At 48.3% G+C, this 15429-nt stretch overlaps 1 protein-coding gene across 3 annotated transcripts in view; it reads left to right on the forward strand.

Annotated features, from left to right (window-relative positions):
* The window catches only part of GABBR1 (gamma-aminobutyric acid type B receptor subunit 1), a 28210-nt gene extending 13017 nt beyond the window's left edge, over positions 1 to 15193 (forward strand). For all 3 annotated transcript variants that reach the window (XM_019719444.3, XM_074332591.2, XM_019719445.3), the window contains exons 12-23: positions 3744 to 3986; positions 4588 to 4651; positions 6585 to 6662; positions 8892 to 9042; positions 9526 to 9658; positions 10961 to 11077; positions 11168 to 11275; positions 11703 to 11796; positions 12523 to 12650; positions 13227 to 13355; positions 13573 to 13716; positions 14455 to 15193. In XM_019719444.3, the coding sequence (XP_019575003.3) occupies positions 3744 to 3986; positions 4588 to 4651; positions 6585 to 6662; positions 8892 to 9042; positions 9526 to 9658; positions 10961 to 11077; positions 11168 to 11275; positions 11703 to 11796; positions 12523 to 12650; positions 13227 to 13355; positions 13573 to 13716; positions 14455 to 14628 (1563 nt within the window). In that variant the 3' untranslated portion in view covers positions 14629 to 15193. The remainder of the gene's footprint in view (positions 1 to 3743; positions 3987 to 4587; positions 4652 to 6584; positions 6663 to 8891; positions 9043 to 9525; positions 9659 to 10960; positions 11078 to 11167; positions 11276 to 11702; positions 11797 to 12522; positions 12651 to 13226; positions 13356 to 13572; positions 13717 to 14454) is intronic.
* The last annotated feature ends 236 nt before the right edge of the window (positions 15194 to 15429 follow it).

A 15429-nucleotide genomic window follows, 5' to 3' on the forward strand; every position in this document is an offset into this window, starting at 1 on the left:
AAGATTCAGGAAGTTTGTTTTGGCAGTGGATTGTGATAGAAGGGTCAGTTGCCACGTGGACTCTGACCATGGCCACTCTCCTGGGACATTCTAAAGGGCTCTGTGTTTAAGGTATCTTGGTTGAAAAATACAGTGGAAAAATTCTGGAAGGTCACTTCCGTGTAGAGCACCTGACATGTGAATCATCCTCGAGAACCTGGAAAGTGGAGGAGCTAGTGACCGAAGTTGGAAAAGACTGTTGGTGCCTTGAGTCCAGGACCTTCCAGTTGTGGCTTCTGCTTGCTAGCAGGGAGCTGGAGGAGCCCCTGACAGGAAGCAGGTGGTTAGTGAGGGGCATAAAGGGACATCTGGGCTTTGGAGCAGAACAATTGGAGGTCTCTTTCTGGCTTTTGGTCTCTAAAGAAAGATGGTGCCTGCCTTTGAGGCCATACGGCTTCTAGTGACACCAGGCCTGCTTAGTAGCCTAAAAAACCTGGGGGAGAAGCCAAGCTTTTCCAGAGAGTAGAAGCAGCCTTCACAACCAACTAGGGAGGAGATTATAGATTACTTAAACAGGACCAGGAGAAGTAGGTCCAAAGCAAGGGTTGGTCCTCGGGGTCCAGAGCCATGGTGATTTAGGAAAAAGCAGAGTTGCCTTTACTCTGTAAGGATGGCTTTACGTCTAGATCCGTTCTAAAACTTTAGCTTCTATCAGAACTACCTGAAGGTTAGTTAACAGGTCAGTGGACTCTTCCCTAGGGAGTTCTGACTCAGTGGGTCTGGGGTAGGCCTGGGAATTCACATTTCTAACAAGTTCCCTGAGGATGTTTGTGCTACTGGCTTGGGGACCACATTGTGAGGACTGTTGGTTAGAGCTGTGGTTTTCAACCAAGATGTTGCAATACCTAGGGACAATTTTGGTTGTCACAGCTGCTGGGTAAGCCAGGAATGCTTCTAAACGTTCTACAATGTACTGGACAGTCCCCCACAACACAGAATTATCCTGCTCCAAATGTCAGTGTGCGGAGATTGAGGAACCCTGCTTTAGAGAAAGAGTCTTTAGGAGCCACATGTGGTGAGTGGGTTAGTGGTTCTGGAGAATATTACAGCTCTGGGCTTGACGGGCAGGTGGGAGGTGGGACAAGATTGTGAGTATGTGCTGATTGGGACAGAGGTCCCACCAGATCTGCATACCATAAAGAATTAAAACCTACCTCAGGATACACATTTTACATCACTGCCAAGCATTCATTCTTACATGTGGAACTAGACAGGGCTGTTAAAAAATTAGGATCATAAATTTGCACTTGGTGACTTCACTAATTTCTGTGGGTTATGGAATTTTGGTTGTTGTTGTTTTCCTTAAGTGCCTAGTAACATTTCCATTTGAAAATTTACAACCATATCTTTGCTGACCAAAGGGAGAAAGATGTTTTTGGTAACTGTAGTTATGGGGTGGGGTGGAGTCAGCGGTGCCACCAGTGGACAAGCGTGTTATTGGTAGTGACCTGGAGCCCACAAAGCGCATGAGGACCTGGGCAGGGGATGGCACCATCTGGGTGATTTTCTGATGTAGAATTTACTTTGAACTGCACATTAGATGGATTTGGAGGCTGAAGGACTCCTTAGGAAGCCTCAGCCCAACAGGTGCTCTTGGAGAGGCATGCAGCTTCCAGGGCAGTGCAGGGTCCTTGGGGTGAGTAGGGACTTGGTGCCAGGCTGCCTCGGTGTGGATCCTAGCTCTGCCACGCACTAGCAGTACAGCTTCAGGCAAGCTAAACTTTTCTGTGCCTCAGTTTCTTTATCTCTAAAATGGCCATAAACCTCATTGGATTATTTAAGGATTAAATAAGTTGATATATGTATCTTAGAAAAGTGCATGGTACATTGTACGGACAACATAAATATTAGCTATTATTATATTATTATTATTATTATGACTATTTTTTATTCTGTGTGTGGAGGTATGATATTAATGAAACATTTTAACAAAAGAATTAAGAGAACTTGGTGATTTGAAAGAGTCTAAGGGTCTAAGGTTATTCTAAGGATTCAGTTTCATGTACTGGGACGTATTGAGGCATGAGGAAAAATCAAGCTTAGTTTTAGATATTTTTAATTTGAGATCATATAGTTGCAAATGCTTTAGAGATCGTCGGAGATATAGGACTTGAAATACTGAGCTAGATTGTGACAAAGATGAAGTTGAGAGACAGGGAAATGTATACAGAGAATATGTAACTTACTTTATACTAGCGTTTTACATGTGTTATTTCATCTTTATAATAACTCTTCAAGGTAGTATTCCCATTTTAAAGCCGAATAACCAGCTACTGAGGGTTAATAATGTGTTTGAGATTACATAACAGGTAAGTGATTAGTTAGAAATAGAATCCATCCATCTATCTACTTACCCATCCAATGGACATTTTTAAAAAAAGATTTATTTATTTTTTAAAACTTTTTTTTTTTTTTTAAAGATTTTATTGGGGAAGGGGAACAGGACTTTATTGGGGAACAGTGTGTACTTCCGGGACTTTTTTCCAAGTCAAGTTGTTGTCCTTTCAATCTTAGTTGTGGAGGGTGCAGTTCAGCTCCAGGTCCAGTTGCGGTTGCAGTTGTTAGTTGCAGGGGGCACAGCCCACCATCCCTTGAGGGAGTCGAACCAGCAACTTGTGGTTGAGAGCCCATTCTCCAAACAACTGAGCCATGTGGCACTGGCCCATGTGGGAATTGAACTGGCAACCTTCGGGGTTAGGAGCACGGAGCTCCAACTGCCTGAGCCACTGGCCGGCCCCCAGAAGATTTGTATTTATCCTTCATCTGTTCATTCCTTTATTAGGGTATGTGGATGTAAATACCTTCCAAATCTAGACAGTTGTGTAGTGCCCCCGTGTATTACATGTGCCTTGCCACGAGGTGGCCACTGAGCCTTTCTGTGTGTGGTTTCTGGGAGATAAGGAAGGGCAGATGTGATTTTCTCCATTAAATGGGAGACATTTCCAAAAACTTAAAGCAATTTGCCTACGGTGATTTAGCTAAGCAAGTTTACTGCCAGCTATAGAAGTTCAGGTCTCTTGACCCATTTCATGACAGTTAAAAGAGCTATCATTCTATTTAGCTTTCTTGGAAAAAAGAAGATTGAGGATTGGGAGGGGTGTGAGTAGGGACTGAGTAATAGACTTTAAAACTGTGAGGATTATTTCTGCAGTACTCAGTCTTCTGAAACTCATCTAAGAGACAGTGAACTGAAAGCACATAAGGATGGTAACAATTTAGCCGACTAAAGAAAAAAATCTTCCTGCTTGATAAGCAGAGTGAGGAAGGCTGTAGTGTCACCTTTTCTAGGATCTTTCAGAATTGGAGGAGCTGTTTGGTCCTGGGTCAACTCTATTGGGAAGGATTGAAGGATGAAAGAACAACGTTGCAGCTCTTCCTCGGGATACCCATGTCTCGTTTTTTTCTCTCTTTCTTCTTTCTGTCCTTTGCAAAAGTGCCTATTCATTTAATTTCTCTGTAGTTCTGAGCTAGCGTCTGTACATGCTAAGCCACCAGACCCAGCTAATCCCTGCTGTAGTCGTTTCTGATCTGAGACAGACATGTGCATGTAACATGTTAAAGGTTTTGAATGCGCACATGCTTAATCTGACAGCACGAACATAAACAATCTATTCAAGTTGAAGTGTCACAGCCAGAATCAGATGCCATGCCTACCCCATTACTCCCCACACTCTAGTGCTTTCCTCCTGTTCTTCCCTCCCCAGACGTCCCAGGAGTTTGTGGAAAAACTGACCAAACGACTAAAAAGACACCCGGAGGAGACAGGAGGCTTCCAGGAGGCACCGCTGGCCTATGATGCCATCTGGGCCTTGGCATTGGCGCTGAACAAGACGTCCGGAGGGGGTGGCCGTTCGGGTGTGCGCCTGGAAGACTTCAACTACAACAACCAGACCATCACTGACCAGATCTACCGCGCAATGAACTCCTCGTCCTTCGAGGGTGTCTCCGTGAGTCCTGGCAACCTTCACACTCCGCTGTCCTCCCATCGAGAGAGAGACCCTCCTTCTCCTAGAAACATGCATTCTTTGTTTCTCTGAGTTACCTCCCTGCAATAAGTGGTCTTAGACCAAGAAAGTAGGGACCCCTAAACCAGAAAAACCCACAACCTACTAGAAGGGAAAAATGGTCTGTTCCACTCCTTTCAACTCCTCCTCTCATTTCAGGTTAGATATTTATGAGTCAGATAAGAATCATATGATTTTGAAAGAGGAAGCAGTCTGAAAGATCATCTCCTTATTCCCTTTAAAATGGAGAAATGAGCACCCAGAGGGATTTGGTGACTTGCTCAGGTCACATAGCCAGAAGCCAGGTCTCCTTGTGTTCTAGCTGGAGGATTTTTCCCATTCAAATCTCATGGGTAAAGCTTTTTCTCAAAAGGATAATGTTTCTAAAATCTAGGGTATGTCCTACATGCAGGCAAATGCCATAAATAGAATTCATTCAGAAGCTCAATTAAGATAAAAAACACGGATTCAAAGAGTCCCCAGTGTTCTCTTTCACTGTTGCTCTTCTCCCCTTTGCCTTCCTCTGCATGTTTCCCTGCCTCAGGGCCACGTGGTGTTTGATGCCAGCGGCTCGCGGATGGCATGGACACTGATCGAGCAGCTACAGGGTGAGCAGGACATGGGACGGGGAGGCAGTGGGGGCAGGGCGGGGCTAAGACTGGGGGAGAAGAACACCAGCAGATGCCACAAGATGGCCTTGCTGCCTCCCCACTGCCTGCCCTTTCCTTTTAACCGTCCATGAAACTTCTAAATAATAAGGGGAAAAGCTCCTGTGTGAATGGAGTTCTTTGAGTTATACTGGTTGTGTTCTTGAAAAGTGGCTTCGAAAACAGCCACTCTCTTTCCCCAGTGGCTTCCATTTTAATTTCAGAAATTTCCCTTCAGTGACTTGGGTTGAGGGGTTAATGACCTGTCACTTGCATACCCACGGATTCCAGGAAAGCTGAATCTAGGAAACCTGCTATTTTTTTAATTAATTTTTTTATTGGGGAATGTTAGGGAACAGTATGTTTTTCCAGGGCCCATCAGCTCCAAGTCAAGTCGTTGTCCTTCAATCTAGTTGTGGAGGGAGCAGCTCATTGGCTCATGTAGGAATCGAACTGGCAACCACACTGTTGTTCAGAGCTCATGCTCTAACCAACTGAGCCATCCGGCTGCCCAGAAACCTGCTATTTTTTTTTTTTTTTTTTTAAAGATTTTATTGGGGGAAGGGGAACAGGACTTCACTGGGGAACAGTGTGTACTTCCAGGACTTTTTTCCAAGCCAAGTTGTTGTCCTCTCAATCTTAGTTGTGGAGGGTTCTGTTCAGCTTCAGGTTGTTGTCCTTCCAGTCTTAGTTGTGGAGGGCGCAGCTCAGCTCCAGGTCCAGTTGCCATTGCTAGTTGCAGGGGGCACAACCCACCATCCCTTGCAGGAGTCGAACCGGCAACCTTGTGGTTGAGAGGATGCGCTCCAACCAACTGAGCCATCCGGGAGCTCAGCGGCAGCTCAGCTCAAGGTGCTGTGTTCAATCTTAGTTGCAGGGGGCAGAGCCCACCATCCCTTGCGGGACTTGAGGAATTGAACTGGCAACCTTGTGGTTGAGAGCCCACTGGCCCATGTAGGAATAGAACCGGCAGCCTTCGGAGTTAGGAGCATGGAGCTCTAACTGCCTGAACCACCGGGCCGGCCCAAAACCTGCTATTTTTAAAGGGAATCCGTCGAATTTCCTTGCTATGTAAACAAACATTCCTAATTTTTCTGTAGTATGTATAGTTTGGCTTTTCTAGGTTGTATTTTCTTATAACTTAGCACACTTACTTGTATGTATTTGCAGAACTTCTATGAGTTAATTTTTCAACTCCACCCTTCTCTCAGCCTCTTACAGCATGGCCAAGAGAGCCATTTCTTGGCTTCCTGTGAAAAGTTTCTTTGTTTTCTTCTCCCTTTTCCCACATCCTCTCAGATCTTCTTTGTATCCAGGACAAGAGGGTATAGTGAAAGGGGTATGAGTTGGCCTTTGATGGAAAAGTTATGGTAACGGGGACAGTTCTAGAACAGAAATCCTAGGAGTGATTCAATTTCCCTTTGTGGCTCTTTAAGAGGCAAGTACAACTTAGCTAAGGAGTTAGAATCCAAGCCAACCAAGGTAAGAGAAATTTATAAAATTAAACTGAAAGCCACTGTGATTCTATCATGAGAGTAAGAATAAACAAATGTTGAAAGCTTTCGAAGCTAGAATCAAAGTGAGAGACATCTTGCTAAGAGAGGTGTGAGGCTATGGAATGAGTGACAGACACCGTGGAGCCTTCCTCACTGAAGGGAGGGCTTTACACATATGAGATAGTCTTGATTTCTGGGGTCCACCTCACTCACACTGCTTTTAAGTCAGATTGCTTACTCAGGTGACTCTTCAGGTCCTTCCAAGTATCTTCAAGGACTTCAGGTGAAGGGAAAATCAGATACAAGCATGGAAAGCTACTTTAGCGAAGTGGGAAGTTGAGAATGCCTAGGATCAGCTCTTCACCTACCCGTGGTCACTCCTTTTGTCATCTGCCCAGGTGGCAGCTACAAGAAGATTGGCTACTATGACAGCACTAAGGATGACCTTTCCTGGTCCAAAACAGATAAGTGGATTGGTAAGTGGATCCTGTTTATATTTTCCTCCAACCCTTCTGAATAATCATGGAAAAGGGTCATGCATTTGAATGAGGGTGGGGTGGCAGGTGTCATTATGTATGTTAAAATGTGCCAGGGAGATGGACCAGGGGCTGGGGTTAAGAGAAAAGGAATAAAACACCCCAGATGGGGGTAGGAGAGACTGGTGTATTTGGAGAGGGACTAGGCAGTTGGTATCAATGCACTATTAAAAATAGCACATTGCTGGGGTCACTGGGGATCAGAGGCAGGGGGTGGGCAGGGGCGGGAAATGGAAACTCCGTTTGGGTTTTCCAGGTGTTCTGGTGCCTTGATACATCTGAACCAGCTACTTCAGGCCTAGAGTTGCCACTTTTTCTTTCTTTTTTTTTTCTTCTTTAACTTTTATTAGCATTTACAGTGGTACCTCTTTTTTCGACATAATCCTTTCCGGAAGACCGTTTGAGTTCTGAAACGTTCGAAAACTGAAGTGTGGTTTCCCCATAGAAAGTAATGCAAAATGGATTAATCCGTTCCAGACCTTTAAAATCAACCCCTAAAACTGCAAATTTAGCATGAATTTTATATCCAATGATACCATAGATCCATAACATTTACGGCGTTCATAAACCAAAATGTTCGTCAACAGAGACGTTTGAAAACTGAGGTACCACTGTATTTGATGCTGAATTTACTCCTGGGCCATAAGTTTTTGTTTCTTCAGTTTCTTCCGGGGGATCTTTTTCTTCAGTGCAGCCTCTTCTGGTTTAGGCCAATCTGCTCTTTCTCAGTGAGGATCACCTCAGTGTGGCAGGGAGAGCACATGTGTGGGTTAACCCGCCCACGAGCTCTGTAAGTTGCGCGCTGCATCTTGGGAGCTTTGTTCACCTGGCTGTGCTCACTGACCAGAGAGTCTACGTGTAAACCCTTATGTTCAGCATTCCTCTCTGCGTTTTTAAGCATGTGCAGCAAAAATTCAGCACTCTTTGGGCCACCGACCCTGCGTCCAGCCTCACGTTGGGCCTGCGCACACCTACCAACACCATTGTGACGATGGAATGGCACACATTGCTCCTGTAACGTGACGTCCTTCAGATACTTGGTGGCTTCCCAGATATGCAGACCCTTGATGACCTGGGCAGTTTCATGAGTGTTCTTAAAGTGAATACGAAGATTTGAACCTCTCAATTTACATGATTTTGTGGGGTTCTTGGGTCAAGTGAAGAGCAAACCATTTTCAGAGGTCAGTCACCTCAGGCCACTTACTAGAAGAGGAAGCTAGAGTTGCCTCTTTATCATTGTCAGGAAAATGGTTGCTTAAACTATAGGAGAGGACAGAAAGCCTCAGGTAATTCTCTTCTAAAATGTGGCTTTTAAAGAGGGAAAGTCAGCAATATTCTTTGTGTGCTTGAGTGAGCTAAAATAATAGGAAATGGGAAAGATACTAAAGGTGGGCAAAAGGAAGGAGCTCCTGATGAAATAAAGGCTTGGCTTAAGGGTGGAGGGGAGGCACAGCCATTGGAGATTCCTGCCATCTGCCTGCCCGACTGATATCCAGTAGTTCCCAGCACTGCTGGAGTTATGACATTTTTTTATAATTTGAATTTAGGACAGTGTTCTGTACTGCTATAAATGCTGCATGGCCTAAATTACACTTTTTCCCCCAAGCTTAGCAAATTGAAATTAGCTTTTTTTTTTTTTCCATGTGAACTCTGACAAATTTGAGTTTCCCCTTAATGATAACTGGAAAGCACCTTTGGGACTATCACCCTGCCAGGGTTAAAAATCACATTAGTTTTTTTTCTTTTCTTAAAGTTAGGAGGCCAGACTAAATACTTAGAGGTTCTTTAGCTTTATGATTCTACAATTATAAAGCTTTTTTGCAGCTTTTGATTTGAGTTATAAGAAATCTCATAAATTTCTCAGCTTTCCATTTTCCTTTCCTGCAAGAAAGACAAAAACAGAAAGAACAAACAATAACAAAGAAAGACTACGGCTTTGGTGATGCAGCTCAGCCTTTCTCAGCCTCTAGACAGGATATTCGCTCCATTTTATGATCACATTTCTGATTGTTCCCTAAGCGCTCTCCACCTGCAACAGCCACGACTCAGGGAGTTAGGGCCTCATGTCCTCACAGCCAAAGACGTGAGTGTCCATCCTGTCCCACCTTCATTCCTTTGTTCTCCTTCCTTTTTCTTCCCCTTTCTCCTCCCCCATCCCTTGTGCCTTAGGAGGGTCCCCCCCTGCTGACCAGACCCTGGTCATCAAGACGTTCCGCTTCCTGTCACAGAAACTCTTTATCTCCGTGTCAGTTCTCTCCAGCCTGGGCATTGTCCTAGCTGTTGTCTGTCTGTCCTTTAACATCTACAACTCCCATGTCCGGTAAGTGTATCTTCTGACATTTTTCTTGTCCTGTCTGCTTCTCCAAGATAATGATCATTGAAGGGAGTAAGAATCAAACCTGTGTAACTGAGGCCATGTGTCATTGAGGTTTTCACTCTGACTTACTGCTTTCCCTGTGATCACTGAGAACAGAAAGGGGCAAACTGGACGTAACTCCCATCCCTGCTCCAAAGCAGCTAATAGAAAAATAAAAAAGCCTTTGGGGCCAGGCAACATGGTGCAGGGCTCTAAACAGTGTGTGCTGGGGGTCCAATGGTGGGCAACCCCCTGCAGCTCCCTCTCCAGCCCCCTGACTGAGTCAGCTTTGTCTCTCAAGACTGTCTGCTCCAAGCCTGTCTTCCTTTGTCCTGTGACCCTGAGGTTGGGTCAGGTTGTTGCATGGCATTTGGAGAGCTGAGCCTCCCTGGAGAAGAGGGTAATTCTGCTCTTCTTCCTCTCCCACCCTTCCCGCCTCTGCCTTAGTTATATCCAGAACTCACAGCCCAACCTGAATAATCTGACTGCTGTGGGCTGCTCGCTGGCGTTGGCTGCTGTCTTCCCTCTCGGGCTGGATGGCTACCACATCGGAAGAAGCCAGTTCCCCTTCGTCTGCCAGGTGAGGAGGGGTGGGCAGATGCCTTGCATCTGGCTGGGCTCTCCCACCCACCTCAGGAGCAACTGTGATGTACAGTTCCCTGCCTCTCCTTGTGTTTCCCTGACTCTTGTTCCGATTCTTTCTCCTAGCATCCATCCCCCCCCCCCCCCGGGTCTCTCTCTGGCTCCATCCCTTCTTTCTGTGCCTCCAGCTTTTCATTCCGTGGTTCGCTTGTTGGTTCCCAGGCTGCTGTGGTATGCCATGTAGAGAAGGGGAGGGAGTATTGAAGATCAAGGAAAGAGGGTACTGCGCAAAGGACCCCTGAACAATGGTGGCTTGTCTCTGTGGGGGCTGAGAACAAGAACTGTGTGTTTACTGTAGGAGTCTTAGTTGGAGTTGGAAGGATGGGGATAGAAATCTGAACTGACATCCGGGAGAGCTGCAGAGAGGGGACCACTGGTATAGGGAGGAGGCCCTGCGGGATTCTTGGTACATGGAAGGTTCTGGGGCCATGGGGAAAGGCTGGTTTCAACAGTGATATTTGTGTGGTTCTGTGTTGTGCTGGCGGGAAACACCCTCCCTCCCCTTCCCGCCCTTCCCTTGCCTCTGCCCTGTGCCTGTCTTCGTCATGCATTCATGCACATGGCATTTGTACACACATGCACTCTAGGTCACCAGGACCTGTGTGCTTCTGGTGAGACCAGAATGCAGCTGGAAGGCAGACCATTTGCTGCACTGCAGCATGACCCATATCAGAACGGGGGTCTATGCAAAGGGCTTTGGGAGCGAAGATGAGAAAACAGATTTCAGAGTAGTTGGGCAGACCTCAGAAAAGAGGTGGTGTTTGCATATTGAAGGATGCATGGGATTTTGTCGGCTGGAGAAATAAAGGATGGTTACTTTAGGGACAGATGGAACATCATGTGGCTAGCAAAGACACAAAAGAGAGCAGATACCGGGAGAATGAGCAGTTCAGCAGGGCTGGAGCGTGGGGTAGGTGAGGCCTGGGAGATGAGCCTGGAGTGTGGGTGGGGCCATGTTGTGAAGGGTCTCATGCCACATTTGGAGGTGTCCAGGCAGCAATCTGTAGGCATGGGGGTTGTCCAGGAGGTTTTAGCAAGATCACCTGGTGGCAGAGTAGAAGATGGATGGGAGGAATTTGTTGATGGTAGGGAGACCCTTCCCTGCTGGTTCTCCACTCCCCTCCGTCCACTGCTGGCTGCATCCTGCCTGCGTGGTCATCTATTTTCCTCCATCCCATCCTTGTCACAGTCCCACCACCTGCCCCACCTTATTCTTCCCATGCCCTCTCTCTTTTCCTAGGCCCGCCTCTGGCTCCTGGGTCTGGGCTTTAGTCTAGGCTATGGATCTATGTTCACCAAGATCTGGTGGGTCCACACAGTCTTCACAAAGAAGGAGGAAAAGAAAGAGTGGAGGAAGGTGAGCTGCTTCCCATCCTCAGCCCCTAGCGCCTTGGCTGTCAGGCTTAGTAGACTTCCCCTGACATGCCTATGCTCTGTGTTCACCCAGACCTTGGAGCCCTGGAAGCTGTACGCCACGGTGGGCCTGCTGGTGGGCATGGATGTCCTCACTCTTGCCATCTGGCAGATTGTGGATCCCCTGCACCGGACCATTGAGGTACCGCCTTAGCGGAGGTGCTGCGGTCAGGAGGCTGAACGGGCTCACTGGTGGTCTGGGCCTTCGGGGCTGCATGGTCTTGAGGAGGAAGGCAGTCTGTGGGAGACTGCCTTCCTGCCTTCTGCATGTCAGAGCTTTTCATCCTTCCCATAAGGAGCCCCATCAGAGGCCTCTGGATTCATCTGAAGAATGGAAATGGTGGGGGTCTAAGAAGGATGTGTGGACTTTCCAGGCATCATGGAAAGAGGGGGAATAAGCATTTCCAGGGTGTTCAAGCAAACTCTTCCAGGCCTAGAGTGGGATTTGACCTCAGTACTGGGGTTCTCATAGGAAAGAGGGGCAGAGCTGGGAGTCAGTGACCAAGCAGAGGTGGGGAGGGCAGGAGAGGCTGGCAACCATCTTTACTGTGGCCCTGTTTCTTCCTAAGACTTTTGCCAAGGAAGAACCAAAGGAAGATATTGATGTGTCTATTCTGCCCCAGCTGGAACACTGCAGCTCCAAGAAGATGAACACGTGGCTTGGTGTGTGGGGTGTGGGGGAAGGGACTGGGACAGTGGAGCAAAGGCGGGGTGGGGCAGGTTTGGAGGGAGAAGGGTCTTTGGAACAAGAGGCAGAGGCCTTATGTCAACACAATGGGAATATCCTCCTGTTTATCACCGGACTACTCTTTTCCGAGAGTAGGGGAGAGCTGGTCATTTGCTGTGAGGAGCTCCGGGTCTAAAGAAGGCATAAGGCAGAACGTGTGTGCAGCATAGGGATCAGTGGGGATGGCCTCAACTTCGTCTTCAGACCCGCTTCCATCTGTCCCTATACAGCTCCCTAGAGTAAGACTGGGGCTGTGAGAGCATGAGTTTCAGCCCCCTCTGGCCTTTTTAACATCGCTCTGATCGATGTCCACAAATGGCTGACCTACCCTCAGTCTGCAAAGCTGGCTTCCCACCTGGAGGGTAAGGGGGTGGGGCACTGTGTGTGGCCCAGGCCCGTGCTGATAGCTGCTCACGACCGTCATCTTCCAGTGTGACATGACTCCTAGTCCCACAAGGAAGCAGTGAGGTGTGGGTGAGTGGGGTGGACATTGTGGGGAGTGGACAGGAATGGGTATGCTAGGTCAGGGGACTCGACTGGAGAGGAGGCTCCCTTTTCATTGTGGAGCTGTAACAGCAACAGTAGGTAAGGGGCACAGAGAGGATGGGAGCGAATGGAAGCATGGAGGTTGTTACCCAGGTGACCCTTCCCTACTGTCGTAGGCATTTTCTATGGTTACAAGGGGCTGCTGCTGCTGCTGGGCATCTTTCTTGCTTATGAGACCAAGAGTGTGTCCACTGAGAAGATCAATGACCACCGGGCTGTGGGCATGGCCATCTACAATGTGGCGGTAAGCTCCCTGGACACTTGGCATTGACCCCAGGGCTGACTACAGCAACTCCGATGGGGAGGTCTGGGAAGAATCAGGCACTAGATCTTGGATCAGTTGAATGGCAATCTTAAAGAGTTTTTTAATGCCTGGGATTTGTAAAGTATTTTATAAAACACACACAGACACTATCTTAGTAATCTCCACACAACCTCCTAATGAAGTGATACTATTATCCCCACCTCATGGGTGAGGAAGAGAAAGAAAGGTTACATTGCTTGTCTGTGGCTCACAGCTGGAATCTGAATGGAGGTTTCCTGCCAGGTATGCCCAGGGACTGACTCCAGGACTCTGAATGTGTGCATAGAGGTCATGGGTGCTCCACCTTCAGGGATGGGCCGTCCTAGAGCTGGGAACTGCTTTGGGACAGCTTGTTTGGGATTCTTCTTAAGCTAGAGCTGAGTGATTCTGAGTGTGGATCCTTCTTAAATGGAAAGTTCACCAGGAGCCTGGCCTCCCAGACTCTGTCCTGGGGGAAGAAGCCTGGGTCTGGTCTCAGCCTGCAGGTCTGAGACTCCCCGACCACGCTGTGCCCAGGTCCTGTGCCTCATCACCGCCCCCGTCACCATGATCCTGTCCAGCCAGCAGGATGCCGCCTTCGCCTTTGCCTCGCTCGCCATAGTGTTCTCCTCCTACATCACTCTGGTTGTGCTCTTCGTGCCCAAGGTGAGGTTCTGGGAGTGCTCCCCCTCTCTCCAGCCCACAGCCCTCCATCCCTTCTTCCCAGGACTCTGTTCCCCTGCCCTGCCCTGCCCCTTCCTCACCTTGTTTTGGGCCGAGCCTGTCCCTCTTGCTTTCCTTCCTTCCAGTTCCAACCCACCATCAGCTGATGGCTGACACAGTCCCTGCATGGCCGTCCCATGCCCCAAACATTTGTCCCCAGATGCGCAGGCTGATCACCCGAGGGGAATGGCAGTCGGAGGCTCAGGACACCATGAAGACAGGGTCATCAACCAACAACAACGAGGAGGAGAAGTCCCGGCTGTTGGAGAAGGAGAACCGTGAGCTGGAGAAGATCATTGCTGAGGTGTGTACTGACGCAGGGGTGCTGGCGGGCTCCAGGAGGCCCACATCTCAGGCTGGGTTTTCTGCAGCAGAGTCGGAAGTAGGGTCTAGGTGCATGTAATCTGCTCAGGAGAAAGCCTACATGGGAGTGAAGGAGGGGAGGGGTGGGGAAGAGGTTGAGCAAGGATTCCGTCTCAGGTAAAATCTAGTGTTGGCCACATCAGGTGGAGGGGGCTCTGGAGCATGAACTGCACTGTGGACTTGATCCACTAGAGGTGAGGAAGTGGCCATGGGCTGTGGGGGCATGTTGTGGGGGCAGCTGTGAGCGTCAGCAGCCAACACCCCCATCAGCTGGGTGTTGAGTGTCCCCTGCAGTAAATAGGATCTGGGCAGGCGCCCATGGTACCCACGGTGCCCCAGGCTATAGTTAGGGGCTGGTGCAATGCCAGAGTGGGGGATATGCAAACTGGGTTGACACGAATCTTTGTGTGAGTTACTGGAAGCTGTGTGCACTGACCTTTCCCCGCTTCCCCATTTTCTCTCCCTCCTTTATTTCCCTGATCTTTTTCTTCAACTGGTGCCCCCATTATTCTTTTTTGGCTTTTCTTATTCTTTTCCTGATTCCCCATTTAAATTTCTTTTGTCCATCTACCCCTATATCCCCCTCCCCATTTTTCTCTGCTGTTCCTTCCCTTCCCTCCTCCATACCCCTTCATGACTTCCCCTTCTCCCACTCTCCTAATTGTTTTTCTTCCTCTAGAAAGAAGAGCGTGTCTCTGAATTACGCCATCAGCTGCAGTCTCGGCAGCAGCTCCGCTCGCGGCGCCACCCTCCAACACCCCCAGACCCCTCTGGGGGCCTACCCAGGGGGCCCCCGGAGCCCCCTGACCGGCTTAGCTGTGATGGGAGTCGAGTCCATTTGCTTTACAAGTGAGGGGTGTGTGAGGGGGGACAGGCCAGTAGGGGGAGGGAAAGGGAGAAGAGGAAGGGGGGTGGGTTGGGAGGAAGCAGGGGATCCCTACGCCCAGATGGGAAGAACATGCTCTCCCATCCCATTTCTTGTAAATACATGCTCCTTTGTGAGTCCTGGGGTCACCTGGGTCTCTAGTACTCTGGGAACCAGACTCTTTTCTCTCTTATTCGTTCATGCAGTTTTATGTCACTACTTAATAATTTAGTTGGTACCTCGCTCGAAGCTTCTCACTCACTGACTCCTCAGCAGCCTCACTACATACACCTTCCTTCTCTACACTACCTCCCAAGATTGCTCCCTTTGGTTTTGTGTTTTTATGGGGCAATTATCAGAGAGTAAATGGGGGCAGGTTTGAGCACTGCTTCCAGTGGATAGTGGGTGAGAATCCTGACCAAAGGAAGATACCCCTGACTGGTGAGATGGAGAGAGGGACCTGTGCGGTGGGAGGTGGTGTCCCTTTCACACTGTGATGTCTTTTGGGGAAGGACTCCCTGAATCTCAATAAACCAGTGAACAGTGTGAATCAGCACCTTGTCCCTTACTGTGCACAAAGTGTGGGCCTTAGTCCAAGGAGGGAGACTTGGTGGGCTCCATGAAAAGGCATTAAAAAGGAATGGGGGAAAGAGGTATTTTATTAATTCTTTGAGGGATTAGCAGAGCATAGCAGGACAGGATTAGGTCTGAGGTTAGTTAGAGTGGTGACATTAGGTTAAAAGTGTGGAGTCAGACTACCAGAGTGTCAGATTCCACCACATGCAGACA

The sequence above is a fragment of the Rhinolophus sinicus genome, chromosome 2 (genome assembly GCF_057876585.1).
Source record: "Rhinolophus sinicus isolate RSI-liver-muscle chromosome 2, RSI-T2T, whole genome shotgun sequence".
NCBI lineage: Eukaryota > Metazoa > Chordata > Mammalia > Chiroptera > Rhinolophidae > Rhinolophus > Rhinolophus sinicus.